General features: G+C 34.4%; 1 protein-coding gene across 8 annotated transcripts in view; it reads left to right on the top strand.

Moving 5' to 3' along the window:
• Positions 1-12,103, top strand: part of aspg (asparaginase homolog (S. cerevisiae)) — a 29,981-nt gene extending 17,878 nt beyond the window's left edge. For 5 of the 8 annotated variants that reach the window (XM_056767549.1, XM_056767550.1, XM_056767546.1 and 2 more), the window contains 7 exons: positions 343-438; positions 3,481-3,644; positions 8,599-8,685; positions 9,273-9,372; positions 9,560-9,625; positions 9,708-9,816; positions 11,677-12,103. In XM_056767549.1, coding sequence (XP_056623527.1) covers positions 343-438; positions 3,481-3,644; positions 8,599-8,685; positions 9,273-9,372; positions 9,560-9,625; positions 9,708-9,797 — 603 coding nt within the window. In that variant the 3' untranslated portion in view covers positions 9,798-9,816; positions 11,677-12,103. Of the gene's footprint in view, positions 1-342; positions 439-3,480; positions 3,645-8,598; positions 8,686-9,272; positions 9,373-9,559; positions 9,626-9,707; positions 9,817-10,016; positions 10,035-10,936; positions 10,958-11,676 lie in introns of all 8 variants that reach the window. The other 3 variants (XM_056767544.1, XM_056767545.1, XM_056767547.1) reach the window with 3 other exon arrangements.
• The last annotated feature ends 784 nt before the right edge of the window (positions 12,104-12,887 follow it).

The raw sequence follows: 12,887 nt of genomic DNA, 5'->3' as shown, positions 1-12,887 counted from the left end.
GTCACCATTCACTTACCCTCAGGTTGTTTCAAATCTGTGAACATTTTGTTGTTGTTCTGAACACAAAACAAATTGGGAAGAATGTTTGCAGTTCTGGGGCACTATTGGTTACTATAGCAGGACTGTGTGGTATCTTCTTTTGTGTTTAACAGAACAAAGACATGTATTCCTAGTGAGTAAATTGTGACAGAATTTAAATTTGCGGCTAAGCTATCCAGTTAATGGTTGCTTGGTTAAAATCACCCTTTTTAAGACATTTTATGATCATGCATAAATATTAAGAGAATTGTTAGCTATGTTACTCTGATCAGTTTGTAACTAAAATATAATCGATTTCCCTAGGAGCTTGAAGCCGTCCGGGATGCCCTAACACCCACATTGGCCTGCGCTGCTGCTAAGATTGGAGACATCGAGGCGTTAGAGGCCATAAAAGAAATGGTAAGCAGTTGGGTGTTTGCAGTTACATACCAATAAATCAGCACATGCCTATGCAATGACTGTAATACGGGACACTCTTTGTTAAGACGTTTGAACGCAGGGTAGTTCTTCATACTTTTAACACAAACTCTCAATCAGGTTAGACCAAAATACCACCACTTCCTGCGAAGAAATGGCCCTTCAACCAGAAATCCAAATACCTGTTTTCAGACCTGTTTTAAGACCTGTTCTGACAACTTTTTTGAAGAACACGTGAGCACGTTATTTTAAAATAGTTTAACGTCTTTCCATTGGGCCGATATGTTTTAAGTTGTGCGCTAGACAACCTTTTATTTATCGATGGGTTTGCAACACAATTTACACAACAAAATATATTAGTATGCCTATTGCGCTGTAGTTTTCATACTGTTTGCATATATTTATCAGTTTGGACACAGATTGTATGAGATAAACTTTGACCCCACTAAGCTAATCGCAAACATAAAACTTGCAAGTCATGGCACTTCTAGCTATACAGAAGAGGACACCAAAACATGTTTATTTCATCTGCAGTTTGATAAAGAGGGTGCATTTAGATAAGGCCTCTAGTTCACTGTCCTCCTGTATTATTTGTATAGCCATACAATTGATAAGACTAATCCTGATGTAAATGTAAGGGAATAGATTTGGCTTGACTTCACAGCAGTTTCTCAAGGTAATTGGTGCAGCCTAAAATAGCAAACTGCCTTACAAAATGGTGTATTATGAGGACAGGACAAACAATTAAGTATAAACGTTTTATATGTTTGTCTATTTTTATAGCTTCCGCTATAATAAATTACTGAAAGGTTGTCTCATTTTCAAAGCTGTGCTACAACGGTTTAAATAGATATTTAAATATATTTCAAATGCAATATAGATTTTGTAATGTTTTTACAGTAGACACGCCTATCTTACCTATTTTAATATCGCTTTATTAAACATGCCTTCTTTACACAAACTTTAAATTAAAGTAATAGTTCACCACAAAACAAAAACTTTAAAGTCATGTCATACCATCGGTCTTTCTGAACCTGTATGACTTCAATTCTTCTGCAGAATACTGAAGAAAATATTTTGAAGAAGGGTGGTAATCACACGCATTGGCCTCCATTGTATGGACACAAATGGCCTCATTTATGAAATGAGCGTACGACCAAAAACTGGGCCTACTGTTGTTGCTAATTGCACTTCTGGTTAGACCTAAACTACATTTCGTTACACTGTACTTGTTTATGTGTAATGACAATAAAGTTGAATCTAATCTAAAATTTCCACGTAAAACTTGGCATTTATCAATATGGACGTGAGCATTGCTACGATCAAATCTCATGACAGGTCTCAGTTCGTGAACGCAAGTTTTGAGATAGGGTGAAGGTCTGTGTACGCTCTACCTGTTTGATAACTGAAAAGGAATAACAAGAAATAGAAAGAATAGTTTTTTTCCGTTTATAACTAATTAAAAAATAGATTCCTGTGCGATTTCGTATTTTCCTTTCTAGCCTAATTATACAATCATTTATTGTTTGAAATTACAAGGTTAACGGATGCATTGGTGTAAAAAAACTTTCATGAGCTTTCAGGCTACTTCTAAGATAATTTACCCCAATTAAAATGCACAATTAAAAGAAAAACATTTAAAAACCTACAATAATAAATTACAAGCAATTGGTAAGTTTACCTATTTGCAAGTTGATAGATTCTTTGTTTGACAAATATGCATTTTAATGAAAACAGAAAACACATATCCTTTGATGATTTTTTATTTATGCGATCTGGGATGTTTGATAGGATGGACGCTCGAGCACTGGGTCACAGTTCAAGGTTGCCTGGCTTTGTTTGGCAGGCTCCAGGCCTGTTTGTGGGGGCTGAAGACCACTAGTCCTGCTTCTGACAGATCTGAAAGAGAAAAAATAAATGAAGCAAACATAAAACTGTGTGTACTTGATTTTAGCACCATGAAATGCAAGATTAGCATTCGATTTAAAACCGTTATCCTGCATAAAAACATGTATCTGTCTCCTTCAGCACGGAGCATTTTTTCTTCACCTAAATGAAGAAAGCTGTATAAAAGCATTTACATGTAAACATTATTCTATAATTGCAGCGTAAAAATGATCATTTATTTATATCTACATATACAAACCTCAGCAGGAGTTCGGTTCACTATACCAACGTTGTCGATCACAGCCATCTCTTTCCAAACTGTTTTTTAATCTTCCTTTGATTTCGCTTTTCAAGGTTAAACTCTAATTTCTAAATCATAAAGTTCATCTTTTTGGACGGATTACGTTTCTCCATGTCTTAAATCTAGGGGCGATGCATCTACACCCTGAATTTATAGGGGTGTGATATGTAAATTACGACAAATTTCAGCAGCCACATTTATCAAGGTACAATCAATCGTACGCTGAGATTGGCGACATACAAATGTTTGATGAATCACACGTAAACCCTGTCGTAAGACGAATTCTGCGCACGGATCTGTGCTCGTTTGAGACATTTTTGATCTTCTTTTGTCTTCCAAGAGTCACATAAATGATTTCAAAGACATGATGGTGAATAAATAAGGCCAGAATTTCTATTTTTAAAGGGATAGTTCAACCAAAAAGTTTAGTTTAGATTCCTACATTCTTTAAAATATAAGAAATGTATATAGGTTTGAAACAACTTGAGGGTAGGACCTAAGTAAATGATGAAAGAATTTTCATTTTTGGGTTAATTTACCCTTTAAGGGGAACTATCCCTCAAACACTTGGCCTTTTGGTTTTCTTGCCAATCTGTTCGCTTCATGATCGCTATTTGTGTATAATGACATTTCAGCTCCATCCCTCCAACACAAACCTACAATTTGGAAAACTCTACTGTAAACACATTTGTGGTGCTTTTATGCTGTACACAGGTTCCAGTCAGGCCTGCATCTTAATCCTATATCTTCATCCCTCTTTACTCATCCATTGATGACAATTGTTGTTTATTTCATTAAAAAGACAAAAAATGCAAATGATTTATCTTTCCATTTAGGGCACTGACTTGAGCATGGGCGATTATGATGGCCGTACCCCTCTTCACGTCGCCGCATGTGAAGGGCATCTGAAAGTGGTGCAGTATCTTTTGGGTCAGGGGGCTACCGTCTACGCCAAAGATCGCTATGGTGATTCACCCCTCAGCAATGCTGTTCGCTTCAGGTGAGACTAGGTGGTTTAGCTCAATACTTATTTTGCATATTTCGACGTTTGTGCATGTGGACATACAGTAACTGAATGTTCCACTGTGACATTTCGTCCCAGCTAGTGCGTGGGTGTGGAGATGTGTGTGGGCATGTCGTACAACATGTCTTTTATCATGCATAACACATTGCTTTACTCCTACTGACATCACCAAGGTGCTTACAGCTTAACTCATCTAGAGGTTTCGGTTTAAATATAATTACTGTGTTAGTTTTGTCCACCTCATTTACAGAACACATCTATTAGTTTTCTACCCAATGCCGAACTTGTTTCGCAGAGCTTGTATTCAATATATGTGAACCTTTTGAACTTATAGAGTGTTGATGGGTCTAACCTTTTTTTGGTCACAACGCAATTGTCATACTTGTGTTATTTCATGGTTTTGATTGTCATTATTGTTCCAAAATGTGAAAAATGAAAAAGAACAAGTGTGCATGTCTTGTTTTCACTGAAGGTGTTTGAAATACCATTAAAAGATATTATGTTTCTGTTCCTCGTTTTATAGCAGTTAATCGCCTCTGTTCTTGGAAACTTGCTATCTTCCTGTCAATCTGTCACCTTGAGACATGCTCAAACAAAGTTGTTTATGACCTTTTGAATCAATGATTGGATGATCCACTAAAGAAAATAAACATATTCCAATGGACACTCCGCCCAAAATAAAGAAAATTCTGTCATAATTACTCCCTCCCCCAAGTTGTTCCAAACCTGTATACATTTCTTTGTTCTGTTAAATGTTAGCAAATGACACATCATGACTACCAATGTAGGAAATATTAAAGGGGTCATATAACAACGCTAAAACGAATATATCTTTTGTCTTAGATGTACTGAAATGTGTATACACAAACACGATTTAAGGTTCAAAGACGACGTATTTTCAACATACCATGCATGTTTCAATCTCATTTTTGCCCTGCCTCTCTGAAACGCGCAGATTTTTTTACAAAGCTCAACGCTATGAAAAGTTAGGTGTGCTATGATTGGCCAGTTAACCAGTGCGTAGTGATTGGTCGAATACTGCTAGAGTGTGACGGAAATTTAACACCTCTTATCATATTTGGAACATCAGGTTCCAAAGTAATTGTACTTAGAGGTACGCTCACCTAACTTGCTTATACATTTGGACTGTCTTAGTCAAATCATACCACGAACTGACGTAGCTTTGCATGGGTGTGGTTACACAAGGCGTTTCAGGCAGATCTGGGTGAGCATTCGCTTTTAAATAGAATGCATCTTTTGTTCCGACACTTGTGCAATTTCACGTGTCTAATAGATGTATGTGCAACTTATGACACACCAAAGACACAGAAAAACACGTATTCGTGCCATTTGACCCCTTGAAGTTGGAAGTCAAAGGTGCCCTAGAATGATATGATTTCCTGTTTGTGTTCAACAGAAAAAAAAAGATAAAGATACATTTTTCCTTCTATGGTAGTCAATGATGTCCTAGAAATTACATTTTTCCAAATATCTTACTTTGTGTTTATCAGAACAAAGAAATGTACTGGTTTTAAACAACTTGAGGGTGAGTAAAGACAGAAATTTCCTTTTTTGGGTGGAGAATCCCTTTAAGCCTGATCTGGATTTTAAGTCGCTGCAACTTCATCATAGCACCACTATTGTACAAATTTGTGGAAATAAATGAACACATTTATTGTATGTTTTTTCCTCAATGCAAATTGAAAGCGATGCAACAATCTTAGTAGAAATGTTAGTTAGTTGAATTTAATGGTTTGTAATTCTAATTGGATCGATAGGAGAATCCATTGCTTCGTTGTTGTTGTAGAATGTTTTATATGTTTGCAATTACATTTTAGCATATGACAGACACTTATCGCGACATTAGTGCATTGCATTTAATGTATACATTTTATCAGTATGTTCCTTGGTATCAAACCTATTACAATTACAAAAAAAGCTAAAAATATTGAATATTGAAAAATATTGTTTTAGCACATTGAGTGCCTGGGTTTAACGCCATCGCACACTATAATCAGTTAATAAGAATAGTTTTTTGTGCTGAAATACTGCATGCAAAAGTGACCTGTGCAGTAAATCTACAGCTAAACCTGTTCCCCCTGTAATGTTCATTTCACTGCTGTTTGTCAGATTTTTAACTCTTGACTTCTAGCCAACTGACACAACACAGACTTCTGGTATGTACCACAATTACAGTACATATCAATAGAAGTGAATGGGTCCATTGCTTTTCAGTTAACAACTCTTTTCAAAATATCTTTTTTTGTGTTCTGCAGAAGAAAGAAAGTTGAAACTTGAAATGACAAGAGACTGAGTAAATGATTGTGGGTGAACTATCACTTTAAATTTACGTCTGCCCTAATTTCACTGTGTTTGTGCATATAAATGGACTAATATATTTCTACCCCAATGACCACATTGTGCATGATGAGCGAATCTAATTATTGGAACAGTCAGGAAACTAGGACAAAATCTTGCACTATTTTCACTCAAATCCTCTGCAGACCATCTACAGTCACTAAACGTCTCCTTCTGTCTCTCTCTGCATAGAAATAATAATCAATGCACACATCAACCTCATTATTAGAGTTAAGAGTAAGGGGTGTTTAATTAACATTGTGTCATTAGAGATTCTTCTCTATCTCTTTGCTGTCCTTCTGAAACCTTGTATCGCCATTTTTCGTGATTTTAAATCATTATTATTAGTCACCTTTTATGTTTATCACTGGGCTTGCAAATATTTAACCAATAAAAAGTAATAAAGTGCTTCTGAACTTTGACAACACAGTATTTATTCATTTAAAAAGTCCACGTGAGGTTTCCAAAGAACAGCGACGATATGTTCAACACTATGACGGGTTAATTCCCTTAAAAATCGGTCATGAACATCATTTAAAACCTTTTTATGGGTCGTGGGAAGACCATTGGAAGCTGGTAGCTTTTGTCATATAGTAAATATATGGACCATGTGTCATACCCCAAGTGTTCTAAATCTGAAGTCATACACTGGATTTGAAATGGTCACATGATCATTATGAAATTAAATATGTCTAAGCACAAATGAGATTTGACACCTGTGATTAAGACTGTCAGTCCGTAAGAACTTACATTTCAGTCTGTTTTTCGCACAGAACTTGACAGCTTTTATTGTTTGGAAGAGAACAGCATCATCATTTTGCTGTAACAGTTGCCTTGAAATCTTATAGGTTTGGAGTAACATGTAAAGTAAATCCAATTATTATATGGGTTAACTGTTGCTTTACACACATTATTTATGTATGTCTAGTTGTCAGTGGATACACCAGAATTACTGCAGAATTATTTTACGCAGGGCAAGTCCAAACAGGTTCCCAAAGCAACAAAACAATGAAAGGTTCAACTGACCTGGGAGCAACTGTCAGTCTCGCTCTGATTCATTGAAAATCAAATGAAAATTAGCAAATCTGATTTAAATTTGTGACATCACCAAAGTCTCATTGAAATTTTTGGATCTCTGAACATTTTTCATCAGTAAAGTTTTGATTGAAGAAGATTGCAAAAAGAACGGTGTGTTTTCTAAACCAGCCCTACCTGATTCAAGTTTCATGTCTAGCAGATACTCTGACTCGTGAAGAGAAACAGACCAAACTGGATGGGCGACTGCCACCAGATTTGTCAGAGCTTGGTTCGAAAGAGTGCTACGGATGGGTAGGGCCAAAGGTCTAAAGGAAAATAGATTATGGAACGGCCACGCCTGCATTCTACACAAAACAACTGCATTATTTCATATTACTAAGTTCCGCTCCAAGAGGCATGGCTGTAACACCCTTTCATGCTGCCAAGATTTTCAGGCTTTAAATAGTGATGCTTCATAGCATCACTGTTACAAATGGTTAAATTTTAGAACCCCTAAACCTATTAAAATGGGCCTTCTAACTCACCATATATTCTCTGAACATAAACATTTTCTTAAGTCGTCTGTTACGTTTTGCCTTAAAATGCCTAAAAAGTCAACTGATATCATTTTATGCTTATTATTATGAGCTTACCATTGTGAAATATATATATATATTTTTTTGTTAAATTAATTAAATTAAATTATTTTTTTACTTTACATTTTATTTTAACTTAATTTTAACAATGTAATACTTTTTGGGGCTTTTTTGATTTATTAATTTATTTTAAAAATAACAGGAACAATATTCTTGATTTTAAATGTAATTGTATTTTATTTATTTTATCCTTGATTTTAAATGTTATTTTATTTTAAATTGCATTTCATTTAATTTTATTTAACACATTTTACATTTCTTTAAATGTAATTTTACAAAATATTAACTAAATTGAAGGATGCAAATCCTAAGAAAAGAGAGCATGGAGAGAGGTACTGGGCCTCAAAGTTCGGACATTTAGACTTCTGCAGAAAAGTTTTAGATTGTGCAGCCAATGACTTATAAAGTGGTGGGCTATATGAAACAAGAAAGTCATGGAAAGTCATAATAATAATCTTTAATCTTCTTTTAATTGAGGTTGCACCTCTCTTCCATACCCTTATCTTTTGTCTGGCATTAAAATCACACTTAAATGCATTTGTATTAAGTTAACAATGACTTCTCATGTGTCTTTGCTAGTCCCTGCGTGTCTAGACCTCTGTGTGCGACTGCGATGGGCAACCAGTCATTTCTCTCTGAGCAATAAACAATTTAATGAAAGGTGTTTGTTATGACAAGCAGTGACAGTGCTAAAACATAGGGTCAAGGATATGAACAAAGACCTATCTCAAACACCTAAGACTTAGTATTAAGTTTCATCATGAAGACATCAATTATTAGATTACGATTGTATTTAAATAAAGGACTTTAGCCATTTTTGGACAAATGTTTACTTTAAAAACAGTTGCTTGACCTTCCCATGAGTCACCTCTCTGTATGTTACATCTCTATATCCGCAGGCATAAGGACGTGGTGAAACTGCTTAGGAAGACTGGAGCTCACTTCTCCCGTGAGGAAATGGAGGAGGCTGGCACCAAGATGTGCAGGTCTTTGACACAAACACACTCTTCTTCACGCCCCCCTCCTTCTCTGTAGCATTTACTCAGGTCTGACCAGTAATTCAGGGACTTTTAAAAAGATTTTAGAATGCTCCCGTACAACATAACAGTGAGACAGCAGAGATGTTTGGGGAATTTGAATCGAAAAAGTGTCACGTGGCCTATCGAACTTACAGCCGTTTTCTTGAAGTGTCAGTTAAGACCTTTAAAATGATAGGAGTTGGATTGTTTTTGAAGCATTAAACCAAAATAAGCTGTGTCAGAATGGTTTTACTGTATACCATGGGTAAGATGAGATCTTAAGCACAACTCATTGAAAAAAAGATGGAAACTAATAAAATAAAAATAAAATAAAAATAAAACTAATACAACTTTTATAAACCAATAGCAAAAACAATGTGAATCGCTGGAAGTATCCTGTTTATAAAATGAGATGAAAATGATCTCTCATTTACCCTTGCAAGTAATAACAGATTATATACTAAGAAATCTTTAATAGCAGGAATAATTGTAATATTTCATGAAGTTACAGTGTATGGATTGCCCATATAGAGATTCTGGTGTGTGTTTTACAGTCTTGCATCCAGTGGAGACTTGGAGGGATTGGAACTTTGGCACTTAGGGGGAGTTGATTTAACCATGTCCAGTTATGATGGACAGACACCTATTGATGTGGTGAGTTAAAGGAGAAGTGTTCAGAATACATAAGCGTAACCTTATGGCCAATGCCTACATGCTATTTGATTAGAAAAACTAGAATGGTGAGACAAGACAAACATAGTGTTTTTATTATCGTGCTGTATTAGGTACGAATTGTGGCTTCTGACTTTTCAAAGTTATGTACGTCATGTGTTTCCTTTAGGCGAAAGCCTCTGGGCTTGAGGAGGTGGTTGATTTCCTACTACAGGCTGCTCAGTATCGAACTCAGGTAGGGAACATACACAAACACACCCAAATATGAACACAGACTTCATATAAATAAAACAATATATAGAAACAATTAATTTTAGATTTCACAGAAACCTAATACCGTGTCTACATTGGACCCCTTAATGAACATTACATCCAAAAAGGAAGATTTTGTATACTTTTGGGAATAGTTTTGTCCCCAATGTACAGGTAAGCACACACAAATAGTATTGATTTCTCACAGCACACACCTCTGACACCTCCTGCATTTTCAAATACTGAGGAGTTAAGATTTGACAAAATTAACCAAATCTTGCAAACATACAATATCAAAATTTTTCATTTAAGGCTAAGCATTTGTCTTTATTTTTTTATGTTTATTTTCTATTACTCTACTTTTTTCACATCAGGCAGATGAGGGTGATGAGGTAAAAATACTATTCAAGTCATTTTATTTATCAGAGACTCATAAACATCATTCATGTTGAAAGTAAATCCTGGAATTTACTTTTTTGATCCCACTTTATACTGGGTGTGTTTACATTCTGTGTCATTTTATAAGAAAAGAACATGTGATACATTTTACTAATGCACAAACATGTTCTAGGTGGGTTTAGCGTTATATATATGGGGAAATGTCAAGTCTCAAGTTTAATTATAAAGCCCTTTCATTAAAATGTAAAGAAAGAAAGTGCAATAAAACTAGGCAAACAATAGATAAAACACATAATAACAGGAAGAAATTCTAAAAAGACAAATTAAAAACATATGAAACTTTCAACAAGTATGTTTTCAAGTAAAGCGGGACTTAAAAACAGCAATTAATAACAGTTTAATCCCCTTTAGTTTTTTAGGCAAGTTTTCAGAACGGAAAGCAATAAACAATTGAGCAATCTTAGATGTCTACAAGAATTCATATGAATCACATTTGAAATATATTCAGGTGCCAATTTTTTTTTTTAATTATCTACACATTCTTTAAATGCACAACTCAACAACACACAGTATGGACGTATACTATGCACTAATAAGCAATGTGTGTTTAAAGTGATGAGAAACTGTGCATACAGTATCAATTGGAAAATACAAGTGCTGACATAACAAATATTGTGAACGCACATATGAATTATATGTAGATAGTCAATATATAATTGACCACATATTTTGTTTTAAACTAAGGTAAACATCCAGTGCTGTAATAAAGGATCTGTTTGTGCTTATGTTATGTTCACTCATAAACAGTGCTGTCACTGTGGCATGATATTTTCAGTTAATGGAAATGAGAACCAACAGTTTTAATTTAACAAAACAAAAATGCCTTTTCTTGCAGCCAGTATTTGAGGAGAATGAGGTAAACTGTTGTGTATATTAAGAAAACTTGATGTTTATCTTTCTTTTTGTTTATCCTGCGATGTGCTGTGATTGGTGAATTACATGTTTTAGTTTTTATTGATGCATCCAACAGTAGTTGTAATATGTTTGAGAAGATGTATTCTATAAACATCAAGCTGTGGTCAAACCGATGCTTTTCTTTCAAAAGTTTTTGAATTGTGATTTAAACAAAATATCTCTGGTCTGTGAACTAAACTTTTCAGAATTCAGAATTCATGATACATTTTCATTTTACTAAAGGAGACATTGGTCTGACTCTGAGCATGAAAGTTGAAAACTATGAATGTTTCACATTGTGAGAATATAGAAAATGATCCAAATCCATTCTTAATGATTCAGTATGGTTGCAACAGCATTTTTAGCATGTCACATTGCTATGCAATTAATGTTGGGAAAAATGTTTCAATATTTACTTAAACATTATTGTTTGTTTGTCGACATGAAACTATAATTTCAGGCAAAGAAACTGGAAAATGCAGATTTCAAACTTTGCTTTGGCTGTTTTAAGCATAACCGCAGATAAATGTGGGAAACCTGCATTGTTTTTATTTTTTTGTAATTTGGATATTTTAAGATGTCAACTATATTTTTTAAAGATATGTTTTTATGTAGATTAAATAGTGGGTGCCTGTTTTAAAGAAGTGTGCACACATTTTTGTCTTTCTATTTTATCTCTAGAATGGCGAGTTTATGGAGTTCACTACTGCTACAACAAGATCCTAAGGAGGCCGTCCTGCTAGCTGTCACTTTCTGTCATTATCATTTCTGACATTTCTTATATTAAGGTTTTCTTATTTAATCTTAATCTAAGATACAAAAAAGCAAAAATCATGCTATGTTTTAATCCATCCATTTTTTGAAGAGCCTCACTGTCAGACCTCAGATTTGAATGTATTGTGATGTTAATAGTGAATCATAAATGTATTTCTGTGCGATCACATTTTGTCAGGGAACTTTACAGTACTGGACACTGTAAACTATAGAAAGTATTGATGTATTTTCTAAAACCAGAATGAGTGTGGATTTAGAGAATGTACAAATGTCTAAAAAGTGCTCAATGTTCCCAGATTTTTCCCCTCAAGTCATAAACATTACCCTAACATCATTTGTTATCATTTGTACTTATTTGTTCTGACTGGCCACCATTATTTTTGTGATTGGCTCAGGTTATTTTGTAGTCAGTTAATATGTATACAGTTTGAAACTATATTAATGTTTAATGTGTTAATCCACTTGTCTTTGTATACTTGATGTGAATGTATTTTGAATCATATACAGTAGTCGTGGCAGTAAAGTGTGGAAATGTCCCTAAGTGCTGTATTTAAAAGATGCTGTAAAATCTATCAACGTGACTATCAAAAACAAAAAGTGTTTGTTCACCAAAAAATATTATAAGTGTATGAATGTGAGTTTTTTTTCTTTTTTCCTTAATGTTGTTATTTAGTAAATCAGTGTCTTCTTAGAGGACCTCAGGAGGAGTTGCCTATAAGGTTTTATAGATGCATTTTAAATTGTAGCAATAAAATTGCAACAGCTTGTCTTTATGTTCTTATGCAAGCTGTCAGCACATGCCAGTGTTCTGTTTGTAGTGTGAAAAATGACAATAAATATGTGTTGTTCGAAATAAAAATTGTCACACAAACAAAATATTACAAGGCTACATTATAAATTGTGCCGTTGTTGCCAAAAGTATAAGATGTTTTAAAATGTTGTTACAGTCAAGAAAATGAATAGTTTGATGTGTTAAGCACAACGAAAAAATTAAAGTTTCATGAAAAATTTGACTTAACTCACATACCCATATAAGGTAAAACAGATGACAATTGTTAAATAACTCCTGTGATTAAGTAACCTCAGATTCTTCCACCCTCTTTTGATCACAAGACTTT

Source organism: Triplophysa dalaica, chromosome 15 (assembly GCF_015846415.1).
Source record: "Triplophysa dalaica isolate WHDGS20190420 chromosome 15, ASM1584641v1, whole genome shotgun sequence".
In the NCBI taxonomy this organism is placed as follows: Eukaryota; Metazoa; Chordata; class Actinopteri; order Cypriniformes; family Nemacheilidae; genus Triplophysa; species Triplophysa dalaica.
Note: the sequence above shows the minus strand (reverse complement) of the source record. Positions and strands in the feature narration are given on the sequence as shown.